This window comes from Salmo trutta, chromosome 4, assembly GCF_901001165.1.
Source record: "Salmo trutta chromosome 4, fSalTru1.1, whole genome shotgun sequence".
Classification (NCBI taxonomy): Eukaryota; Metazoa; Chordata; class Actinopteri; order Salmoniformes; family Salmonidae; genus Salmo; species Salmo trutta.
This window is the reverse complement of record NC_042960.1, coordinates 20,947,817-20,969,942: the sequence shown is the minus strand read 5'-3', so window position 1 is coordinate 20,969,942 and position 22,126 is coordinate 20,947,817. Positions and strand designations below refer to the sequence as shown.

At 43.3% G+C, this 22,126-nt stretch overlaps 1 protein-coding gene across 2 annotated transcripts; it reads left to right on the top strand.

The window, feature by feature from the left end:
• The first annotated feature begins 1,122 nt into the window (after positions 1-1,122).
• Positions 1,123-21,169, top strand: LOC115192028 (sodium/hydrogen exchanger 9B2). Of its 2 annotated transcripts, none has more exons than XM_029750115.1 (13): positions 1,123-1,566; positions 8,372-8,708; positions 11,611-11,791; positions 12,456-12,626; positions 14,246-14,388; positions 14,795-14,922; positions 16,402-16,577; positions 17,060-17,166; positions 17,381-17,530; positions 18,045-18,153; positions 18,320-18,456; positions 18,957-19,140; positions 19,927-21,169. In XM_029750115.1, the coding sequence occupies exons 2-13, from the start codon at positions 8,607-8,609 to the stop codon at positions 19,983-19,985; spliced, it is 1,647 nt and encodes a 548-aa protein (XP_029605975.1). In that variant the 5' UTR covers positions 1,123-1,566; positions 8,372-8,606; the 3' UTR covers positions 19,986-21,169. The 2 variants fall into 2 exon arrangements, with proteins under 2 accessions (XP_029605975.1, XP_029605976.1); XM_029750116.1 differs by having other exon boundaries at positions 8,307-8,708.
• The last annotated feature ends 957 nt before the right edge of the window (positions 21,170-22,126 follow it).

Here is a 22,126-nt window from a genome sequence, read left to right as displayed (position 1 = left end):
CATGCAAGCGGTCAGACAAGTGAAAATTATGGTCAGTAACGAAAACTTTAAGCTTGTCTCTCAATTTAAAAAAAGTGTCAATACTTTGCCCCTTGATAACCAGCACACTTCTGCATGCTGTAAAAGTGTTACATGGTCGCTACCCATATCATTGCATAGTGCAGAAAATTCATGAGAGTTCAGGGGCCTTGCTTTAACAAAGTTTACAATTTTCACTGTTGTGTCCAAAACGTCTTTCAAGCTGTCAGGCAGCAAGAGCCTCTCGGTGGATGCTGCAGTGTACCCAAGTGGCTTCGGGAGCAAGTGCTTGCACGCGCATTACCACTCCACTATGTCTCCCTGTCATGGCTTTTGCACCATCAGTACAGATACCAACACATCTTGACTACTAAAGTCCATTTGATGTCACAAAGCTGTCCAGTACTTTAAAAATATCCTCTCCTGTTGTCCTGGTCTCCAGTGGTTTGCAGAAGAGGATGTCTTCCTTAATTGACCCCCCATAAACGTAACAGACATATACCAGGAGCTGTGCCAGGCCCGCCATGTCTGTTGACTCATCCAGCTGTTAACTCGTAGAATTCACTGGCTTGTATGCAAAGCAGTAATTGTATCAAAACATCTCCTGCCATGTCACTGATGCGTCGTGAAACAGTGTTGTTTGATGAACCATTTATCAATTTTCGAGCAAACGGAATGAGCAACATCTAAGTTTGGCTACATACGGATCGTTAGTGGAATTCCAGCGAGAGAGTAATGGCTAATGTGATTGGATGTTAATTATTTAACTAGGCTACCTGTTTTTGACATTGTGTTGTTATTTCGCTGAACACTAGATAATAACATTTTTATTTTTGGCAGTGAAAGGAGGCTACTCAGACGAGAAAAAAAACTCACCCAAATGTATAGCCCTGTTGGAAAATATAAATGGACTGTTTGAAAATGTGAAGATTTTTTTAATTTTATTTAAAAAAATGTGAATCACATTTTTATTTGGCGTACCCCCACGGAATTGCGCGTACCCCAGTTTGGGAATACCTGGTTTAGCGTGACACGTGGGAGCAATGGGAGTAAACTACCGCTGTACCCTACCCAGGGGCGTGGTCACGTTTAGCCACGCCTCTCCGTGTGTATTTATCCTGTTGCAGCCGCTGCTCTCCACGCCTTTCTGTTCTTGAATAACAATTTGTGGATGAGATTAGAAAAAAATAAAAATGTCATGCAGTGAAAATTCATATCCGTCTTCGTTGTTTAATTTCGGATTTTGATTGAATGAACAGTATACGGATCCGAGGTCCAACTACTATTGCTATGTATGTTTTTTTTTTGAAAATTATGTAATTTTTTTTATTTTGTTGCTTAGCCTTGTAGCAGTCAAAATCCTGAATTAAAATCGGTGTGTTACTGTAATAATACACACTGATCTCATGTGGATGGTCTTGTCATCCCTCCTGCCCATCATCACGTACTGTAGCAACTCCGTGCAGGAGTGGACATCACTAATCCTGTGGAATCCGTTAGCAGGCACACACAGTTCATAAATGGGCATGGCAGTTATTGCGTTTTGAGGTGAGTAACAAGTCATTGTGACTACTTTATGGTGTGATTTATAAAACAACAGTTGGTAGCTATTTTTCTGAAGGTTTGCGCGCGGTAATTCAGTGCGTTTTTAGACAGCCGGGGCATAATAATAGTTAGCCATAGTGTTAAGTAGTTATGTTTTAAGAGTCTACAGGAATAAATACTTTTTAAAGGCCGTCGATATGAATAATGTGAATGTAAAGATGCGATAATGAAGCCAACTAGCTAGTTTGTTACTAATGCGCGAGACCATATGCCACAGGTTTGAGAATAACGTCAGCCAGCTAGGTTCCAAAAGGTGCCATATGGTCTCGCGTTAAACCTAGCATTGATTAGTGTTTGCCTCTTTAAAATTGGATTAACTAACGTCGGCCAGCGTAGTTTACTGGCATAAACAACGTTGCGGGTCATATTTTTTGGCGGCATTGGTTATCATTTTCACTAGACGGTTGGCTGCTTTGCAATAATGAGTCTGTGTGGTAACTTTGCAGTTTGACGTCGAGACTTGAGGACGGTTACATACACCAACAATAGTTCGGACATCTAAAGTTTGTATGTGAAAACGTTTTATAAAATGAATGCTTCCGGTTTTCTCGAGCTACGGGTGCTTGCACATGCGTAGATCAATTACAGTGCTTGAACGCCAATTAAGCGTTAACATGTCCTAATAATCCCCAAATTTGCTTAGAAAACCCGGTGTTTTAATCGGTGTATGCTTACTTCGATTTTGACGTTACGTCGATTTAAGATAGTCATGTAAACACCATACTTTACTTAACGCCATACTCGGCCTTCTGCCATAATCTGTTGAATATCAAATTATTAGTGTTAATAAATGTACGAGCGCATGTTTATTTTGATTGGCGATTTTCTGCTTTAAAAAAAAATGCCATCAGGTAGCCTGATTTTTAAATGTGTCCATGTAACGTTAAACAGGATTATTAGTGAAATCATTATTTTGGCAAAGCATGTAAACATTTTAAACTAACTATTATATTAATCTGATGATCCACAATAATCGTATTATTGTGTAAATATAACCGTACTATTGTGTAAATATAACCGTACTCCGTGAGGTGAGGCAAGGTAACTCGCGTTAACTAACGTTATGGAATCTCTTTCTATACTGAAAAAAATATAAACACAACATGTAAAGTGTTTGTCCCATGTTTCATGAGCTGAAATAAAGGATTCCATAAGTGTTCCATACAAACAAAAAGCTTATTTCTCTAAAATGTTTACATCCCTGTCAGTGAGCATTTCTCCTGATTTTAAATGGCATGATCATTACACAGGTACACCTTGTGCTGGGGACAATAAAAGGCCTCTGTGCAGTTTTGTCCCACAACACAATGCCACTGACGTCTCAAGTTTAGGGGGTGTGCAATTGCCATGCTGACTGTAGGAATGTCCACCAGAGCTGTTGCCAGATAATTTCATGTTTGTTTTAGAGAATTTGTCAGTACATCCAACCGGCCTCACAACCGCAGACCACGTGTAACCACGCCAGCCCAGGACCTCCACATCTGGCTTCTTCACCTGTTGTTGCCTAGTTTTTTTTCTGTCTGTAATAAAGCCCTTTTGTGAGGAAAAACTCATTCGGATTGCCTGGGCCTGTCTCCCCAGTGGATGGGCCCATGCCCACCCATGGTTGCGCCCATGCCCAATCATGTGAACTCCATAGATTAGGGCCTAATGAATTTATTTAAATTTACTGATTTTCTTCTATGAACTGTAACTCGTTCAAATCTTTGAAATTTTATATTTTAGTTCAATATAACTAGCTAGCTTTGAATGGCTGTTGGGGGCTAGCTATAGATATTCATATCTTATCTCCTGGCATGTATTCATATATATCAGGACAACTAGCAAAAGAGCTATCTAGATCTTTATCCTCTCTAGGGTATGTGGGACGAAATCGTCCCACCTACTCAACAGCCAGTGGAATCCCGTGGCGCGATATTCAAATACCTTAGAAATGCTATTACTTCAATTTCTCAAACATATGACTATTTTACACCATTTTAAAGACAAGACTCTCGTTAATCTAACCACACTGTCCGATTTCAAAAAGGCTTTACAACGAAAGCAAAACATTAGATTGTCAGCAGAGTACGCAGCCAGAAATAATCAGACACCCATTTTTCAAGCTAGCATATAATGTCACATAAACCCAAACCACAGCTAAATGCAGCACTAACCTTTGATGATCTTCATCAGATGACACTCCTAGGACATTATGTTATACAATACATGCATGTTTTGTTCAATCAAGTTCATATTTATATCAAAAACCAGCTTTTTACATTAGCATGTGACGTTCAGAACTAGCATACCCACCGCAAACTTCCGGTGAATTTACTAAATTACTCACGATAAACGTTCACAAAAAACATAATTATTTTAAGAATTATAGATACAGAACTCCTTTATGCAATCGCTATGTCCGATTTTAAAATAGCTTTTCGGCAAAAGCACATTTTGCAATATTCTGAGTAGATAGCTCGCCATCACGGGCTAGCTATTTTGACACCCAAGTTTGGCACTCACCAAACTCCGATTTACTATAAGAAAAATTGGATTACCTTTGCTGTTCTTCGTCAGAATGCACTCCCAGGACTTCTACTTCAATAACAAATGTTGGTTTGGTTCAAAATAATCCATAGTTATGTTCAAATATCCTCTGTTTTGTTCGTTCGTTCAAGACACTATCCGAAGGGTGACGCGCCCGGCGCGTATCGTGACAAAAAAATTCTAAATATTCCATTACCGTACTTCGAAGCATGTCAAACACTGTTTAAAATCAATTTTTATGCGATTTTTCTCATAAAAAAGCGATAATATTCCGACCGGGAAACCCTGTTTTCTTTCAAAGACTCAAAATCTAAAATGGACTCTTCACGTGCACGCGCGCCCCCGTCTCATTGTTCTCAGATCGACCACTTACCAAATGCGCTACTGTTTTTCAGCCATGGGCTGCAAAGTCATCATTCAACGTTCTGCCGCCTTCTGAGAGCCTATGTGAGCCGTATGAAGTGTCATGTTACAGCAGAGATCCTCAGTTTTCAATAAAGAGAGTGTAGAAGGCCAAGAAATGGTCAGAGAGGGCACTTCCTGTACAGAATCTTCTCAGGTTTTTGCCTGCCATATGAGTTCTGTTATACTCACAGACACCATTCAAACAGTTTTAGAAACTTTAGGGTGTTTTCTATCCAAATCAAACAATTATATGCATATTCTAGTTTCTGGGCAGTAGTAATAACGAGATTAAATCGGGTACGTTTTTTATCCGGCCGTGCAAATACTGCCCCCTACCCTAGAGAGGTTATATTTGAAATACCGCCACACTCAGCTCATAGCTACATTAAATTTAATCACATAATTGTTTTCACGAGACCGCGTGGTATCGAGAATCCTCACAAACAGGTGAAGAATCTTGAAGTGTGTGACCACCATCTGTGCCACATTGTTCAGTGTGCGCACCGCTACGTTGGCAACATAGATAGTGGCATTCGCGCAAAACTGAAAGCATGACCCACCGCATTTCACCATGGAAAGATGACTGGGAATATGGCCGAATACAAACAGTGTAGTCATTCCCTCCGCAAGGCAAGCGAATTGTCAGTATATAGACAAAGGGGAGTCCCAATTCAACGGCTCAGACACGAGATGTATGTGGCAGGGTCTACAGGCAATCACGGACTACAAAAAGAAAACCAGCCACGTCACGGACACCGTCTTGCTTCCAGACAAACTACACACCTTCTTTGCCCGCTTTGAGAATAATACAGTGTCACCGATGCGGCCCGCTACCAAGGACTGTGGGCTCTCCTTCTCCGTGACCGACATGAGCAAGACATTTAAGCGTGTTAACCCTAGCAAGGCTGCCGGCCCAGACGGCATCCCTAGCCGTGTCCTCAGAGCATGCGTAGACCAGCTGGCTGGTGTGTTTACAGACATATTCAATCTCTCCCTATCCCAGTCATGCTTCAATATTGCCACCATTGTCCCTGTACCCAAGAAGGCAAAGGTAACTGAACTAAATGACTATCGCCCCATAGCACTCACTTCTGTCATCATGAAGTGCTTTGAAAGACTATTCAAGGATCATATCACTTCCACCTTACCTGTCACCCTAGACCCACTTCAATTTCCATTTGCGTACCGCCCCAATAGGTCCACAGACGACGCAATCGCCTGCACACTGCCCTATCCCATCTGGACAAGAGGAATACCTATGTAAGAATGATGTTCATTGACTACAGCTCAGCATTCAACACCATAATACCCTCCAAGCTCATCATTAAGCTTGAAGCCCTGGGTCTCTCAACACCACCTTGTGCAATTCGGTCCTGGACTTTCTGACAGGCCGCCCCAGGTTGTGAAAGTAGGAAACATCTCCTCTTTGCTGATTCTCAACTCTGGGGCCCCACAAGGGTGCGTGCTCATACTGACAAGCCCCCTCCTTTTCACCCATGACTGCGTGGCCATGCACGCCTCCAACTCAATCATCAAGTTTGCAGACGACACAACAGTGGTAGGCTTGATTATCAACAACGACGAGACGGCCTATAGGGAGGAGGTGAGGGCACTCGGAGTGTGGTGTCAGGAAAACAACCTCTAACTAAATGTCAACAAAACAAAGGAGATGATCATGGACTTCAGGAACCAGCAGAGGGAGCACCCCCCTATCCACATCGACAGGACAGCAGTGGAGAAGGTGGAAAGTTTTAAGTTCCTCGGTGTACATATCACAGACAAACTGAAATGGTCCACCTACACAGTGTGGTGAAGAGGCGCCCTCAAGAGGCTGAAGAAATTTGGCTTGTCACCCAAAACCCTGACAAACCTTTACAGATGCACAATCAAGAGCATCCTGTCGGGCTGTATCAACGCCTGGTACGGCAACTGCAACGCCCACAACCGCAGGGCTCTCCAGAGGGTAGTGCGGTCTGCACAACGCATCACTGGGGGCAAACTACCTGTCCTCCCAAGACACCTACACCACCCGATGTCACACCACCAATATGTTTAGATATTGCCTCACTGTCGGAACTAGAAGCACAAGCATTTCGCTACACTCGCAATAACATCTGCTAACTATGTGTATGTGACCAATAAAAAAAAAATTGAAAAATAAAATAAACTACAGGAAAGGTGGAAGTTTAATGTGAAAGGCTCATCGACATTAGGATTTTGCTAGTCCACCCGGTTTAACCTAACTATAAGAAATCCACAATTAGTTGGCTGGTAGTGGCTACTGCCTGGCCAGTGAGCTAGCTATCTACATTTTAGTAATTTAGTTAGCCTCCTAAATGCAGTGGTCAGTGGCTAAACTAACTATGAATTTAACATATTTAACTGGCGACTAGTTCGTTTTCAGACATTGTTGCCATCATGTCTAACCAGTTGGCTATTTTAGGCCGTGAGTTTCTGAGTTTGGCGTCCACTATTAGCTAACTGTTAACTAGCTAGATGGCGTCTGCCTGGCCAGTGTGAGCCAGCATGCTACATTTCAATCAGTAGCTATCCTTCTAAATGTGGTGATCACTGGATAAACTAGCTGAGTCTAACGTTTTTGTGAAAACGAACTAGTAGCCAGTTGTTGCCCATGGTGGAATCATATCTAACCAGCTGGCTCCTATGTGACATGTCTAGTATGTGCCCATGAGCTCCTGAGTCTAGACACAATCTAGCTAGCGTTGCTAGCTGAGCTGTTTTATAATAAAACGGCTGTGGTGACTCAAACCCTGTAGCTAGCTATCAAGCCCTCCTCGGCGACAATGTTATTGGGGTGCGGGAATATTAGATAACTGTCATTGAAGTTGGTCGATACTACTGGTTTTAGGGTTGTCACTTGTTACCAAGTTTTAGATCAGAGGGGAGAGAGATTGTCCGCCATTGTTTTGGTAAGGGCTCAAAGTGATGTCACGGCTTCAAATAAGGCTCAACCAATCACCCGATGGATAATAATTACTTTGGATCTGGTTATCCTATGAAAGGAAATTCCGCGTGCGGGTAGGCTAGTCTACATGATGAGAATATTTGTATTTTTTGTCGAACGGCAGTCAAGCACCGATCATCATGTCACCAGAATAAGACCCTAGATATTTATTGGAAAGCAGCATCAAGCTCATCACCTTGCAGTGTCACCACCCTGTGAAGTTCATTATTTATTTAATCAATGGTTTCCCGAGTTGTAGTGGGAGGACCACAGACCATATCATCACACGACTCCCAAGTTTACTCAGATATGGTTTATTATACTGTATCAATAGTTATCCATAAAGGTGTTTCCACTGCAATTTTGCGCATAATACATTTTACAGAAGCAAAAAGATCCAACCATGTTGAATGATCTGTCGGCATTTATAAAATTGTACCGAAACTTCCTGTTTCCATCATAGCTGTCACAATTTATTTTTATTCAGTATGACTTTACTCGCGTAAGAACTGTGGATGGAACGTGTTTATATGAAGTAATCGAACTTTAGCTTGGTTCCGATAAAATGGATACTGCTGTAATTGAAATGCCATTATATTGAATGCCTTTATCATAGGAGAAGGAGAGTGGTGGCTTTGTAGCTAATAACATAGAAATCATACTATATGAAGTTAAAGAGGAAATTCTTCATTCATGCATTGATGCCCTTATTCCCAGTCTCATTCCATACTGATAGCAGAATGGTGAAATTTGAAAACCTCAGTCTTTATTATCTGTTTTACAGTTACTGTTTATCTTCACCTTTGATTGCTCCTGCATTTGGCTGGTTTCTACCTCCTATCTCTACAGCCGTGTTTGCCTCAAATGCCTCTCTGGCCAATTCCACCAAGCAAACACTCACTCTCACTGCCTTTGACTGATAAAGAGGTGACGACTCACTGAATGGGAGCTAGTGCTGGACAGTCAGACCTTGAGATACAACAGGAGCAGAGCAGCAATGCACCGATGGCCAACCTCACCCCTCCACCGCGTTTGCTGTGAGGTTAGAGAAGTGAGGAGGAGAAAGTGAACTGTACTAGATGCCATGATGGAGGACGACCAGCCCAAGTTGAAGCCACCTACACCTTCTCCCTTGCTGGACCTAGAACACAGTGCCGGAGCCTCGCCAGTAACGAACCATGCAGAGGTATAGTATATCTAGTGCTTTAGCCAAAATGTTAATAGATAGCCTTTACATAATTTAATGATACCGAGTTGCTGAATATATGAGCCATGGCTGACCGGAAGCTTTGGCATAATAGTAGTTCCACACACATTGCTCTAGAATCAGTTTTGAATCAAATCAAATCAAATTTATTTATATAGCCCTTCGTACATCAGCTGAAATCTCAAAGTGCTGTACAGAAACCCAGCCTAAAACCCCAAACAGCAAGCAATGCATGTGAAAGAAGCACGGTGGCTGGGAAAAACTCCCTAGGAAAAACTCCTGAGAAAGGCCAAAAACCTAGGAAGAAACCTAGAGAGGAACCAGGCTATGAGGGGTGGCCAGTCCTCTTCTGGCTGTGCCGGGTGGATATTATAACAGAACATGGTCAAGATGTTAAAATGTTCGTAAATGACCAGCATGGTCAAATAATAATAATCATAGTAGTTGTCGAGGGTGCAACAAGCACGTCCGGTGAACAGGTCAGGGTTCCGTAGCCGCAGGCAGAACAGTTGAAACTGGAGCAGCAGCATGGCCAGGTGGACTGGGGACAGCAAGGAGTCATCATGCCAGGTAGTCCCGAGGCATGGTCCTAGGGCTCAGGTCCTCCGAGAGAAAGAAATAAAGAGAGAATTAGAGAGAGCATATTTACATTCACACAGGACACCGGATAAGACAAGAGAATACTCCAGATGTAACAGACTGACCCTAGCCCCCCGACACATAAACTACTGCAGCATAAATACTGGAGGCTGAGACAGGAGGGATCAGAAGACACTGTGGCCCCATCCGATGATACCCCCGGACAGGGCCAAACAGGCAGGATATAACCCCACCCACTTTGCCAAAGCACAGCCCCCACACCACTAGAGGGATATCTACAACCACCAACTTACCGTCCGAAGACAAGGCCGAGTATAGCCCACAAAGATCTCCGCCACGGCACAACCCAAGGGGGGGGCGCCAACCCAGACAGGAAGACCACGGCAGTGGCTCAACCTACTCAAGTGACGCACCCCTCCCATGGACGGCATGGAAGAACACCAGTAAGTCAGTGACTCAGCCCCTGTAAAAGGGTTAGAGGCAGAGAATCCCAGTGGGAAGAGGGGAACCGACAAGGCAGAGACAGCAAGGGCGGTTCGTTGCTCCAGCCTTTCCGTTCACCTTCACACTCCTGGGCCAGACTATACTTAATCATAGGACCTACTGAAGAGATAAGTCTTCAGTAAAGACTTAAAGGTTGAGACTGAGTCTGCGTCTCTCACATGGGTAGGCAGACCATTCCATAAAAATGGAGCTCTATAGGAGAAAGCCCTACCTCCAGCCGTTTGCTTAGAAATTCAAGGGACAATTAGGAGGCCTGCGTCTTGTGACCGTAGCGTACGTGTAGGTATGTACGGCAGGACCAAATCGGAAAGATAGGTAGGAGCAAGCCCATGTAATGCTTTGTAGGTTAGCAGTAAAACCTTGAAATCAGCCCTTGCCTTAACAGGAAGCCAGTGTAGGGAGGCTAGCACTGGAGTAATATGATCAAATTTTTTGGCATTAGTCATTAGTTTACATTTCCTATTGGCAATGTACTGTGCACTCTTATTTGGCATTGTGCATTTATGAGGTCAATTATTTACGGGAAAAGAAAAGTAAAATAATCATTGCTGATGTTTTGTTAGGTCATTTGAAACATATCTTGAGATGTACCCTACCAGCAGATTTTCCCATGATTTTTGCCAGCCTCTTTTTCCACAGAGTGTGGTATAAGTTGGAACAACAGCCTTTTTCATGACACTAACTGTTCTCATCGTGGCACACTCTTTGTAGTAAAAGTCCGTATATACTCTTTATGTTAAGCCTGAGAACTATTACTTAAACAGTAGTGTTTTGTTAGTGTGACTAACCTCTTTGTCAACAATGAAGAACCACTTAACATAGGTGTGTCAAAGAAACAGAGGCAAAAAAGCCAGTAGCATTGGCATTTGCTCCAGTACCATTCTTATCAGCTTTCAATTGTTAGGTGAGGCGACCCAAAACATGTTCCTGACACCACAGTCATTCTCTCTTGAAAGATTGCTATAATTTAAACTCAAGAAGTTAAAGCTACAATATGCAACTTTTTTCGGGCGACCTCTCCAAATTCACATAGAAATGTGAGTTATAGATCAGTCACTCATTGAAAGCAAGAGCTGTTCTCTTTGCACTATTTCAATGCTTTCGTTAAATTTGTTTTTGCATCTTTTGGTTTTGTACACCAGCTTCAAACAGCTGAAAATACAATATATTTGGTTATTGAAGATATATTTCAGAGGTTTAAATGGTACAATGATTCTCAACTTTGAGTGACGCAGCGGTCTAAGGCACTGCATATCGGTGTAAGAGTCCCTGTTTTGATTCCAGGCTGTATCATAACCGGCCTGGATTAGGCGTTCCATAGAGCGGTGCACAATTGGCCCAGCGTCTTCCGGGTTTGGCTGGTGTAGGCCGTCATTGTAAATAAGAATTTGTTCTCAACTGACTTGCCTAGTTAAATAAAGGTTACACATACACTATACATTGCTTGTTTTTGTTACATAAACTGAAATTAAGCGATCTATTCAAATTTTAGCAACCAGGAAATGGCGGAGCAATTTCTGCGTATTGCACCTTTTAACGGGGATCAGAGTTCGATGGAGTCGTAAGGATGGTTTTCAAAAACATCGAAGTGTCCCTTCGTGTCAAGTGTCTCTTTGGCAAAATAATAAACAAATATCCAATAGCGTGTAACTTTTTCAGAAGCTTGTTTTGAAATGGCATTTTTGTAGTAAGAAAGTTTAATTAGAAAGTATGGCTACTGACACATTTTCATTTGGAACTAAGACCCTTTTCCTCTACGTCTCTGCCCCCCCCCCAGATTCAGGTGGTGGTGAGCCGGAGTTCCACCCCCCAAGTCACGGAGGAGACCTACTTTATCCCCCGTAACCCGGTGGTGGATGCGGGCACCAACACCGACCCCCCGGTCATCTGCTGTGGCAGGCTCCGCCGGGGGTGCCCCTGCCCGCCCCGAGGCCTCCTCTCCTCTCTCATCACCAAGGGTGGGCACCAGCATAGAAATAGGCCACTCTAATATTGTATCTCTATGCTGGTGCCCATAGAAATTGAATTCTACTTCTATGGACACCAGAATAGAAATACAATATATGCCTAATGAACCTTCATAACGCTACAATGTGCTGAAAATGCCATTGTGGTCTGTGTTTTTATTTAATTCCGGGCACCAGGGGGACTAATGCTACCGTGGAAATGTTACCTTGGTGACATTGCTATGGGATCAGGGGTTGGCATCTTGTAGTGTTTTGTGCTTGGGCGAGTGGAAAATGGAGAGCGAGCGAGAGGGTAATATGTTAGGATTGAGTTTGTAGAACCAGTGTGTGTGTGTCAATAAAGGGAACAAAGGTCCTCTAGGATTGCTGATTTTTATCCAGTGCACGCTGTTGAACAGTGCCACAGTTGTACCCTGAGGCATTTATATAGCACAAATGGAGTAGATTTACAGATGGACTAAAGCACTACCCACTGTCCCTGATGTACTGAAATATACCATTTAACATTTAGGGTTAGTAGTAGACCTTTGAAACCATTTTACCTTGCAATCCAAATCAAGTACAGCACATTTTATTTTATTTGGCAGGTGACAGGCAAAAACAAACAAACTGCTAACTGGCCACGTACTGACTTCTGACCTCTCCTCCTTCCCAGTCCTCATTGCATTAGTGCTGTTTGGCGTGGTGTGGTCCATCACAGAGAAGGAGTGCCTGCCGGGGGGGAACCTGTTCGGCATCACCGTGCTCTTCATCTGTTCCGTCACCGGGGGCAAACTGGTGGGCCTCATACAGCTGCCCAAACTGCCTCCCTTTCCCCCGTTACTGGGTAGGTAATGCGAATGGAGAGAGAGAGTGTGTGTGTGTGTGTATATATGTGTTTGTGTGTTGTAGGTGATGGGCTCTGTCTTGTCCGTGACCGCATGTGTATGTGCAGCATACAACAGGTTCTTTTCTGTAACCTCTACCTCATTTCACTTGTTGAGAGTGAGACAAAATGGCATCTTCAGGGTGTTGCGTGCCATACATGTTCCTTAGTAACAGTCAGAGACGCCATCTTTTTCTTTGTCTTTGATATGGGAGTGGTGGCCTGGCTGCTGGGGATAGATATCTGCTGTTATAGTAGATAGAACACACACACACACACACACACACACACACACACACACACACACACACATACACACACTTACTATAATAAGCACACATTCAGATTTAACACACCCACTCACTATATTTAGCATGCATGCACTTGCTTGTCCCCTCACTACTACTCTTTACTATACATGTCAAATGGGACTGTTTCACCTGCATGTAACATGGTCGACCGGTCTCTTATTATGCTGTCTGGCTTTGCCAACACTGCTACTTCGTGTGTAGTACGTCATACATGTGTTACTCCCATACCTAGACGGTGACGTGAGTTTATAGCCAACCTTATTCCATTTCTAACCAAATGAACAACCTTGTTGACTTAGACTGATAAGGAGTGAATTCAAATGTATTTGCATTTCTTAACATACAATAGAGACTCGGTTGAGACACGGCGCAGCTTTGACCAAAGTCTCTTTTGATGCCGGTAACCGCATGACAAGTCCTGTAGTTTGCATAGACCCCTATAATAAGACAGCGGCTACTCGTTCAACCCACAAGAAGATAGAAGTCAGACGTTTAGATTCACAACCTACTCCTCCCTTTCAACAGTCCTGAAAGGAGATTGTAGATAATAAATAAGTGTTTGGTGGGTCTTTTTAATTTTCCATCTTTGATCGTTAGTGTAGTGTCTATCCGACAGAGGCCACTCCCATAGTTCAGAAGTAAAGTCCTGATTGTTGGATGTACATCTTTGATAGTTAATGTCTCTCCAACCCCTGTTTTTCTTTTTGTAAACCCAGAGGAACTCTGTTTCCCAGTTCAAAGTCCCCGTTTCATTGTTTGAACTGAACAGACATTTTTTGGGCCTACGTTGCCTCAAATCCACAACCCTGGCGTTGGCTAATGCACTCTCTTACCAACTGAACCACACAGGACCACATTGATCTTTCTGACCTTCAAAGGCAATTCAATTTCATACAGTAGATTAGACTCCAATGTTTGCATTTTTCCTACTTGGAAACGTTTTTCCTTCACTCTCAAAAGACTCCTATGCCTAGAAGCCTTTGATATCTTAAACCAATTGATCTTCAACCTTTTTTTAATATTCAGTTCCCAGGCTATCATAAAAGGTGTATTTCTTGGCATTTGAACCAATGTGAAGATGGGAATAATATCTTAGCCTCCAAGTTCTCTTGTTTAACTGTTATAAAAACAAGGTTGTCTTCAGAACAACAAGAAGACATTGTTTTTTGCCCCTTTTTGTCAAAGAATAACACCATGGTTGTATATAAAAGTATTAACTTTAATATAATAGTATGAGAAAGTATCATTGTTTTCTGTCGTTCTCTACAGGTATGCTATTGACGGGCTTCCTGCTGCGTAATATCCCCGTTGTAACGGACGCCGTGTACATCGACTTCCGATGGTCCGCCTCCCTGAGAAACATTGCCCTCGCTGTCATCCTGATCCGAGCAGGCCTGGGATTGGACGGCTCGGTATGTCAATGAAACACTAATCTCTCTCCATAGGCCGACGCTTTTAGTGTTTAGTACTTGCCTTTATTATTTATGTTCCTGTGTTAAAGAAAAAATCCCCTCAAACTGTATATGTGTATATATTTTTCATTAGTCCACTGTTGATACAGTCCCAAAATGTTTTTCATTTCAGCAGTCAAGTTTTCAGGAAGCAAAGTGTCACTTGCCACGTCATCATGGTGCAAAATACATCGTATGATGCAAAACTCATCATCATGATGATGAAGCAAGTGACACTTTGCTTCTTGAAAATCCTATATCTTCAAAACTTGACTGCTGACGTGCAAAACATTTTGCGACTGTATCCACAGTGGACTAATGCAATGTGGATTTTTCCTTTAATTTGTGTGTGTACGTGTGTTCCCAGGCTCTGAAGAAGCTGAGTATGGTGTGTGCGCGCGTGGGAATGGGACCCTGCATCATCGAGGCCTGCACCGTCGCCATCGTCTCCCACTTCCTCATGGGCCTGCCCTGGATCTGGGGATTCATCCTAGGGTAAACTCTTTCTCTCTCGTTCTCTCTCTCTTTCTCACTCGATCTCTCTTCGCAGTCTCTCTGTTGTCCTCTCTGAGCCTTCTACTTCTAAATCCCATTCAGTATTCAGTATTCTGCAGCTTCTGGGGTTGGAGCAAAAACCTACAAGATGGTTAGCCCTCGATGAACAGGATTGGAGACCCCGCTTTTATACATTTTCATTTAATCCTGACGCTTAGCCCCTTGCTCTCTTTCTCTCTCCTCTCTTTTTCGCGCTCTCCCTCTCTTGCTATATCTGTCTTCTCTATTTCTCTCGTCCTCTCTCCTCTTGCGCTCTCTCTTGTCCTCTCCACTTTTATTGTCTCTCACTCTGATCTGTCCATCATTCTATTCATCCATCCCTCTAAATACACTTCATGACCAAAAGTATGTGGAAACCTGCTCGTCGAACGTCTCATTTCAAAATCATGGGCATTAAAATGGAGTTGGTCCCCCCTTTACTGCTATAACAGCCTGCGCTCTTCTGGGAAGGCTTTCAACTTGATGTTGGAACATTGCTGCGGGGACTTGCTTCCATTCAGCCACGAGCATTAGTGAGGTTGGGCACTGATGAGCTTTACACCACACCAGCCGATGCTTGGGATTGCGCATGGGGATCTTAGGCTTGTGTGCAGCTGTTCGGCCAAGGAAATTCATTTAATGAAGCTCTCGACGAACAGTTCTTGTGCTAATGAAGTTTGGAACTCGGTAGTGAGTGTTGCAACCGAGGACAAATGATTTTACACACTACGTGCTTCAGCACTCGGCGGTTCCGTTCTGTGAGCTGGTGTGGCCTACCACTTCACGGCTGAGTTGTTGTTGCTCCTAGACGTTGCCAGCAGCACTTACTGTTGCCCGGGGCAGCTCTAGCAGGGCAGAAATATGATGATCTGCCACACTTCAGTAGGGCAATTCTACTGCAAATGTTTGTCTGTGGAATATTGCATGGCTGTGGGCTTGATTTGATACTCCTGTCAGCATTGGGTGTAGCTGAAATTGCGAAATCCACTAATTTGAAGGGATGTCCACATAGTGTATATCTCAAACTAATCCCTATTAGTAAAGCTGCATCATTAAACACTTTGTCTTTACTCATTGTATTCTCCCCTCCCCTGTCTCTTCTAGGTTTGTGATGTCTTCAAATCAATCAATCAAATGTGTTATTTTTATTTAAAGCCCTTTTTACATCCGCAATTGTCACAAAGTGCTTTTACCGTAACCCTACCTTTGAAAGCATCTTCTACAGGGCCATATTATATGATGAACTCTCATAGTGTGTCTCCTCTCCTGTAGGTTTGTACTGGCTATCTGCTAAATGGTCATATGATCATTATTCATATTACTGGTTGTTACTTCGGAGGTCGTTCTTCAGCCTGGCAACCCAAACTCACCCATTCTGGCAACCCAAACCGGATGAATATGATATTATGATGATTAACCCTCACTTTGGCTCTCTTGTAGATTTGTGCTGGGAGCCGTGTCCCCGGCCGTGGTGGTTCCGTCCATGCTGCTGCTGCAGAAGGATGGCTACGGCTTGGAGCAGGGCATCCCTACCCTCCTCATGGCCGCCGGCAGCTTCGACGACATCCTGGCCATCACCGGCTTCACCACCTGCATGGGCATGGCCTTCGCCACCGGTAGGGATCCAATTAGTCGGGAGCATGTTGATCTGTGCCTCTGCTCTGAGCCAATGATGAGAGGAGACCACTAGAACAAAAAAAGAACTTTATTATCTGTTTTTGTTGCAACGTTACTAGAGATCTTCCTGCAATCCGTCCTGGATCCAATAGATGATGCCCTCACACTTCGGGAATCAAACCTACGAACCCTGTTGTTGCAAGCGCCATGCTCTACCAACTGAGCTACACAGGACCATTTAGTATGAGCTATTACAGTGTCTTCCTCTGTATTGCATGCTTTTTATTATTGACTTCCTGCTGCATACTGCGTCCCTAATGGCATCCCATTCCCTATAGAGTGAACTATTTTTGACCAGGGTCCACATAGGACTCTGGTCAAAAGTAGTGCACTCTATAAGTAACAGGGTGCCATTTGGGACGATTCCATCTGTTTTGATATTAACTTCATATGTTTTGTTGTGCTGTGTCTCCCTCTGCAGGCTCCATGTGGTACAACCTGCTGAGAGGTATACTGGAGGTGGGAGGGGGAATGGTAGCTGGGGTACTGCTGGGATTTCTGCTGCGCTACTTTCCCAGCAAAGACCAGGTAGGAATCTCCATCGAAAGCACTTAGCTTTTAGTCTAGGAGTAGGTGTTGTCCAGGTCTAGGAAACTGGCCTGTAGAGTTGACCTATAACGGAGCTCAGTTTTCTCAGTAGCTTTTCCCTTTCTTAGTAATGTTACTCCAGGGACCATATCCTTGTTTGGGAAACTTTTTATTAATGCGTCCTTTCTTACTTCTCTCGCTCTCTCTCCTGTAGGACAATGTAGTGATGAAGCGCTCATTCCTGCTGCTGGGACTGTCGGTGTTTGCCGTGTTCGGCAGCAATGTGGCTGGCTTCCCTGGCTCGGGGGGCCTCTGCACCCTGGTCCTTGCCTTCCTGGCTGGCCTGGGCTGGAGAAGGTCAAAGGTCAGTCAACGACCCCATCCCGTGCCGACCCCTCACTCAACCCTCCGTACCCTGCATCTTCTAGCTAGGCACTTACTCTCTTACCCAACACCCAAATGCCCCTCTAGCCCTTACCTCTAACACAGTGGACTAAACTAAAGCATCGGATAGCAGCTGGACAGCTTGAACGTTCCAGTGCAGCACAAACTGTTGTCTTAAGACACAGTGGGACCCTTCCAGTCAGTATACAGAGGCCCAATCCCAAATATACAGTCACATCTGATATTGTCTCTATGGGAGGCAGATTCTCTAGTAGAGAAACAAAGTTGCGAAGTCTTGGTGTTTGCTGAACTCTCTCTGTAGTCTGGTTTGTGTCTGGTAAGTGTTTTGTTTTCATGTTTTTGTTATCACTTGTCTTGATAGCGCTTCTCAAACCCCTCCATTTGCTCTACTTTCACAAATTGTGTTTGGAAATGTCAGTAATTTGAGAAACCGTAACGTGTGTGTCTGACTGACTCTGTGTGTTTGTGTGCAGGTCCCTGTGGAGGACATAGTGGGTATTGCCTGGGAAGTGTTCCAGCCACTGCTCTTCGGCCTGATCGGGGCTGAGATCCGAATCTCAGAGCTGGACAAAAACACTGTCGGTGAGAACACAAACACACGCATAAACACACAGTCAGTAAGAACACACACACCACATATACATTTATACCCCGCTCTTTGGAGATCTTCTATCGGGTGTGATTTCCTACTTTAACTTGAATAAAGTGTTTATCATTCTACCCCCTATTCCCTTCTCTGTCCCACCAGGCCTGGGCATAGGCTCTCTGGCCATTGGTTTGCTGGTGCGTGTTCTCTTCACCTTCGTCTGTGTGCTGTGTGCCGGCTTCAACTTCAAAGAGAAGCTCTTCATCGCTCTGGCCTGGCTACCCAAAGCCACCGTACAGGTACTTAACGTTAAACAGGAAGTAAGGTGGCCTGGAGTGGTCGAAGGCGCTACCTCTGGAGCACACGTACGATGTACCGCAGCCATCATGGGCTCAAATCCAGCTTACTGCTCTTTCAGCACTCTCCTACCTTTCATCTCTTTATTAAAAAAAAAAAAAAAAAAACAAGAACAGAATCTAAGGCTGAAATTTTCCTGACACAAAAAAAGGCTTCAACAAGCAAAATAACCATAGCATTTGAATATTGCAACTAACTTGTGATTGTGCCACGTGCAACACGTTTTTGGTCTGTAACAATATTAGTATTGTGAGTAAAATGTTTTTGCATACTCTGGCGCTGCTCTGTGTGGGAAGGGGTTAGGGAACATCTGTCATATCATTCCCAACGTCGGCGATAAGTTTATGACTGAGTTTTCCAGTAAATTGTAGGTGCTTTAACTCTCACAATGTTGAGGGTAACGTGGCCAATGTGTTGATCTCCTCCCCTCTTTTCTCCCCAGGCGGCCATTGGCTCCACAGCGCTGGACATGGCCCGCACCAAGGAGGATACGGAGCTGGAGAAGTACGGCATGGACGTGCTGACAGTGGCCGTGCTCTCCATCCTGCTCACCGCCCCCATAGGGGCCCTGGTCATCGGACTCACAGGACCTCGCCTGCTGCAGAAACCAAAGAACCCTGCCTGGGGTGAGGACGCACACACAGAATGTGCAAACACATCGTCTGCATAAATGCACAGACAGAAGTGTACACACACAGCAATAGGAAGGACTGCCTCACCATCTGTGTTTTAAAATCGAAACGCACACAAAAACCCACAACTACTACTAACCTTGCTTGAGTGACAGCTGTTATCCCCCACATGACGTAAACGGTGACCTTATACAGCACATTATGGTTTTACCCTCCACTCCTATTATACACCATTGTGCTTTTTTAAAAACCAGCTTTTCATAGCTTTGTCCACACAGCATAGGGAAGGAAGCGTGTTTATGAAAAGCAGTGTCCCTTTATGACAGAGATTATCTTTATTTGAAAAAGCCTGGAATCCAAACTGATAGGCTTTTGTTTCAGCTTTGTTGACAGTGGTGAAACAGAGCGTATCAGTCAGAATCTTAGGCTAATAAAGAGAAGCCATGGGTTGGAGAATGATTTGCATTGTGGCTTCGGGTAGTCTTTGTTTCCTGCATCATGCTTCGTCTCAGCCCTGTCACCACACAATGGTGCCTTTTTTTTGCTCTTCAGGTTTGCAGGGAGATTTTTTTTTATGACTGCACTTTGTGTCCTGGTAAAACGTGTTACCTGCCCATCGCTGTGTCTCAGACTACACTCACTGAGACATTTTCCATGTTGACCATTTGGCCTATAGTCATATTTTGTTTATACTCACAAAGGCACTTCAGTTACACACACACACACACACACAAAGCCTTTTTTTAAATTATTTTCTACCCTTTTTCCTTGGATATGCAGAGCGGGAGCAAAGCGGAACTATGACTGAGTCCCCAATCACCTACGAGAGTACCCTCTGATACCAAACCAACGTCAGTGGTGGGAACCAGGAAGAACACTTCACCAAGGAGGAATATGGATGGATCATAGGGAAAATGGGGGCACTTCAAGGATGAATCTAAAATAGCTTCCTATTCTAGTGTAAAAATTGCACCCTATTCCCTTTAAAGTGCTGTACTGTATAGAGAACAGGGTTCCTATTTCAGACTCTGGTGACACCCAGGATATTGCCTTTCGGACAGTGGGGTTTTCAGAGGGCCTTTGCCACTTCATCTGTGTATCTGTCCTTGGTGTTTGACATCCTGCCATGTTTATTTATATCTCCCCTGAGGGTAGTTTCCAGGCCTCGAGCTACAGCTGCCACTCAACCAACAAGCCACGATATCCAAGCATTCTGCACTAGACTGTAACGTTATGATACAATGACTGAAAATTCAGTAATGCTACTACTAAAATTGTACCCTAAAATTATACCCTATCATTTAAAGTGGTTCTAAGAGCGGAGCCACTGGAATTGAATGTGTTTGACATTAACCATCAGGCATATGTGTGTTCATTATCACACAGCCGTACACTGTATGTACTCCCTCACAACATTTAATTTTTTGTCCTTAGGCCTTATGCATCAATTTACCAGCTGTTGATGTTGTATTCTGTGTGAATGAAGTGTGTTGTACTAGTACTGCGGTTTGATTCAGAGAAAATATTATATTTAGCGATGGACGGTTGTTGCTAGCTAGACGCAGGACAAAGGCAAGACAGTTTTATTTATTGTACGTTTCCATTTAAGCAATATTCAAATCATGTGTGCACTAAATGTGACCGTCACAAAAAAACATGAATAATATGGGCCCCTAGCTAAGATATATTTAAGACTGGTCTTTAATGCAAAATCAGTGTAGCTCAGATAATAGCATCACATTCTGAGCAATATACTGTAAAAGTAATGTTTTTAAGAAAAGACTGCCAAAAGTCTTTTTTTTTGTTCTATTCATTTGGTTTTATTATTCTTACTATTCAGTATTTATAATTTTGATTCCATAATGATTTAATTATGCAGTTGATTTAGATAATTTTTTTGTTACGTTTGTATGGACTCTTGAAAGGGTCCCTTAGGTTTTTCAGTAGTAACTGGTAGTATATCATACCATGTAAAAGTCCTGTATAGCTTTTGAAACTTGAACTTAAAAAAGATCAATGCTAATTTTATCTGTTACGCAAACAAACTAATTCCATTATAATTTGTTCCGGAGGGCATATAAACCGTAGGTCTAGCTCAACCGGAATATTATACCCGAAATGATATATTCATACCAGAAAGATTTGATATTGAGATAGAAATGTCTGCACTGGCCCTTTAACGATGGTGGTAGTCTTTTCACACTGTGTAAGAGAACATGAAGGACACCTTCCTAGTATTGAGATGCATCCCTTCCTTTTGCCCTCAGAACAGCCTCAATTTGTCTGGACATGGACTCTACAAGGTGTCGAAGTGTTCTACAGGGGTGCTGGCCCATGTTGACTCCAATGCTTCCTACAGTCGTGTCAAGTTGGCTGGAATATCCAGCACTCAAAGGACATTCTTGATACACACGAGGAAACTGTTGAGCGTGAAAAACCCATCAGCGTTGCAGTTCTTGACACAAACCGGTGCCATACAATTTTCAAAGGCAATTCACCCTCTGAATGTCACATACAGTGTATTCAGACCCCTTGACTTTTCCACATTGTTATTTTACAGCCTTATAAAAGTTGATTTAAATAAAATCCTCAAGCTACACAAAACCCCATAATGACAGTGAAACAGGTTAAGACATTTTTGCAAATGGATAAAAAATAAACATACCTTATTTACATAAGTATTCAGACCTGTAAGAATATTTTGAAGATAAATACACAACGCAGAGGACTAAATGTCAAGAGGGAATTAACGATCAATGGAAAGTGTTTTTTTCTGTAATGGGTCAGAGACATGGGAAGAATTTGTCTATACATTGAGTCAAACGGGATTCTTGTTATTTGGCCATTGGCCCAGTTTTATTGCTAGGAATTCTAATTGGTCAACCACAGACTAGGGTTGGGTTATAAATTACTTCCTGTTGCTTTGTTCTGTGGAGAGAATCACTGAGGACAGGGGAGAATGAACATCTACCTCTCAGCA

Coding starts and splice junctions, on each gene's coding strand:
- LOC115192028 (XM_029750115.1), top strand. CDS start 8,607: ATGATGGAGGACGACCAGCCCAAGTTGAAGCCACCTACACCTTCTCCC. Junction 14,923..16,401: donor ATCTGGGGATTCATCCTAGG/GTAAACTCTTTC, acceptor GCTCTCTTGTAG/ATTTGTGCTGGGAGCCGTGT. Junction 18,154..18,319: donor GCTGGACAAAAACACTGTCG/GTGAGAACACAA, acceptor CTGTCCCACCAG/GCCTGGGCATAGGCTCTCTG.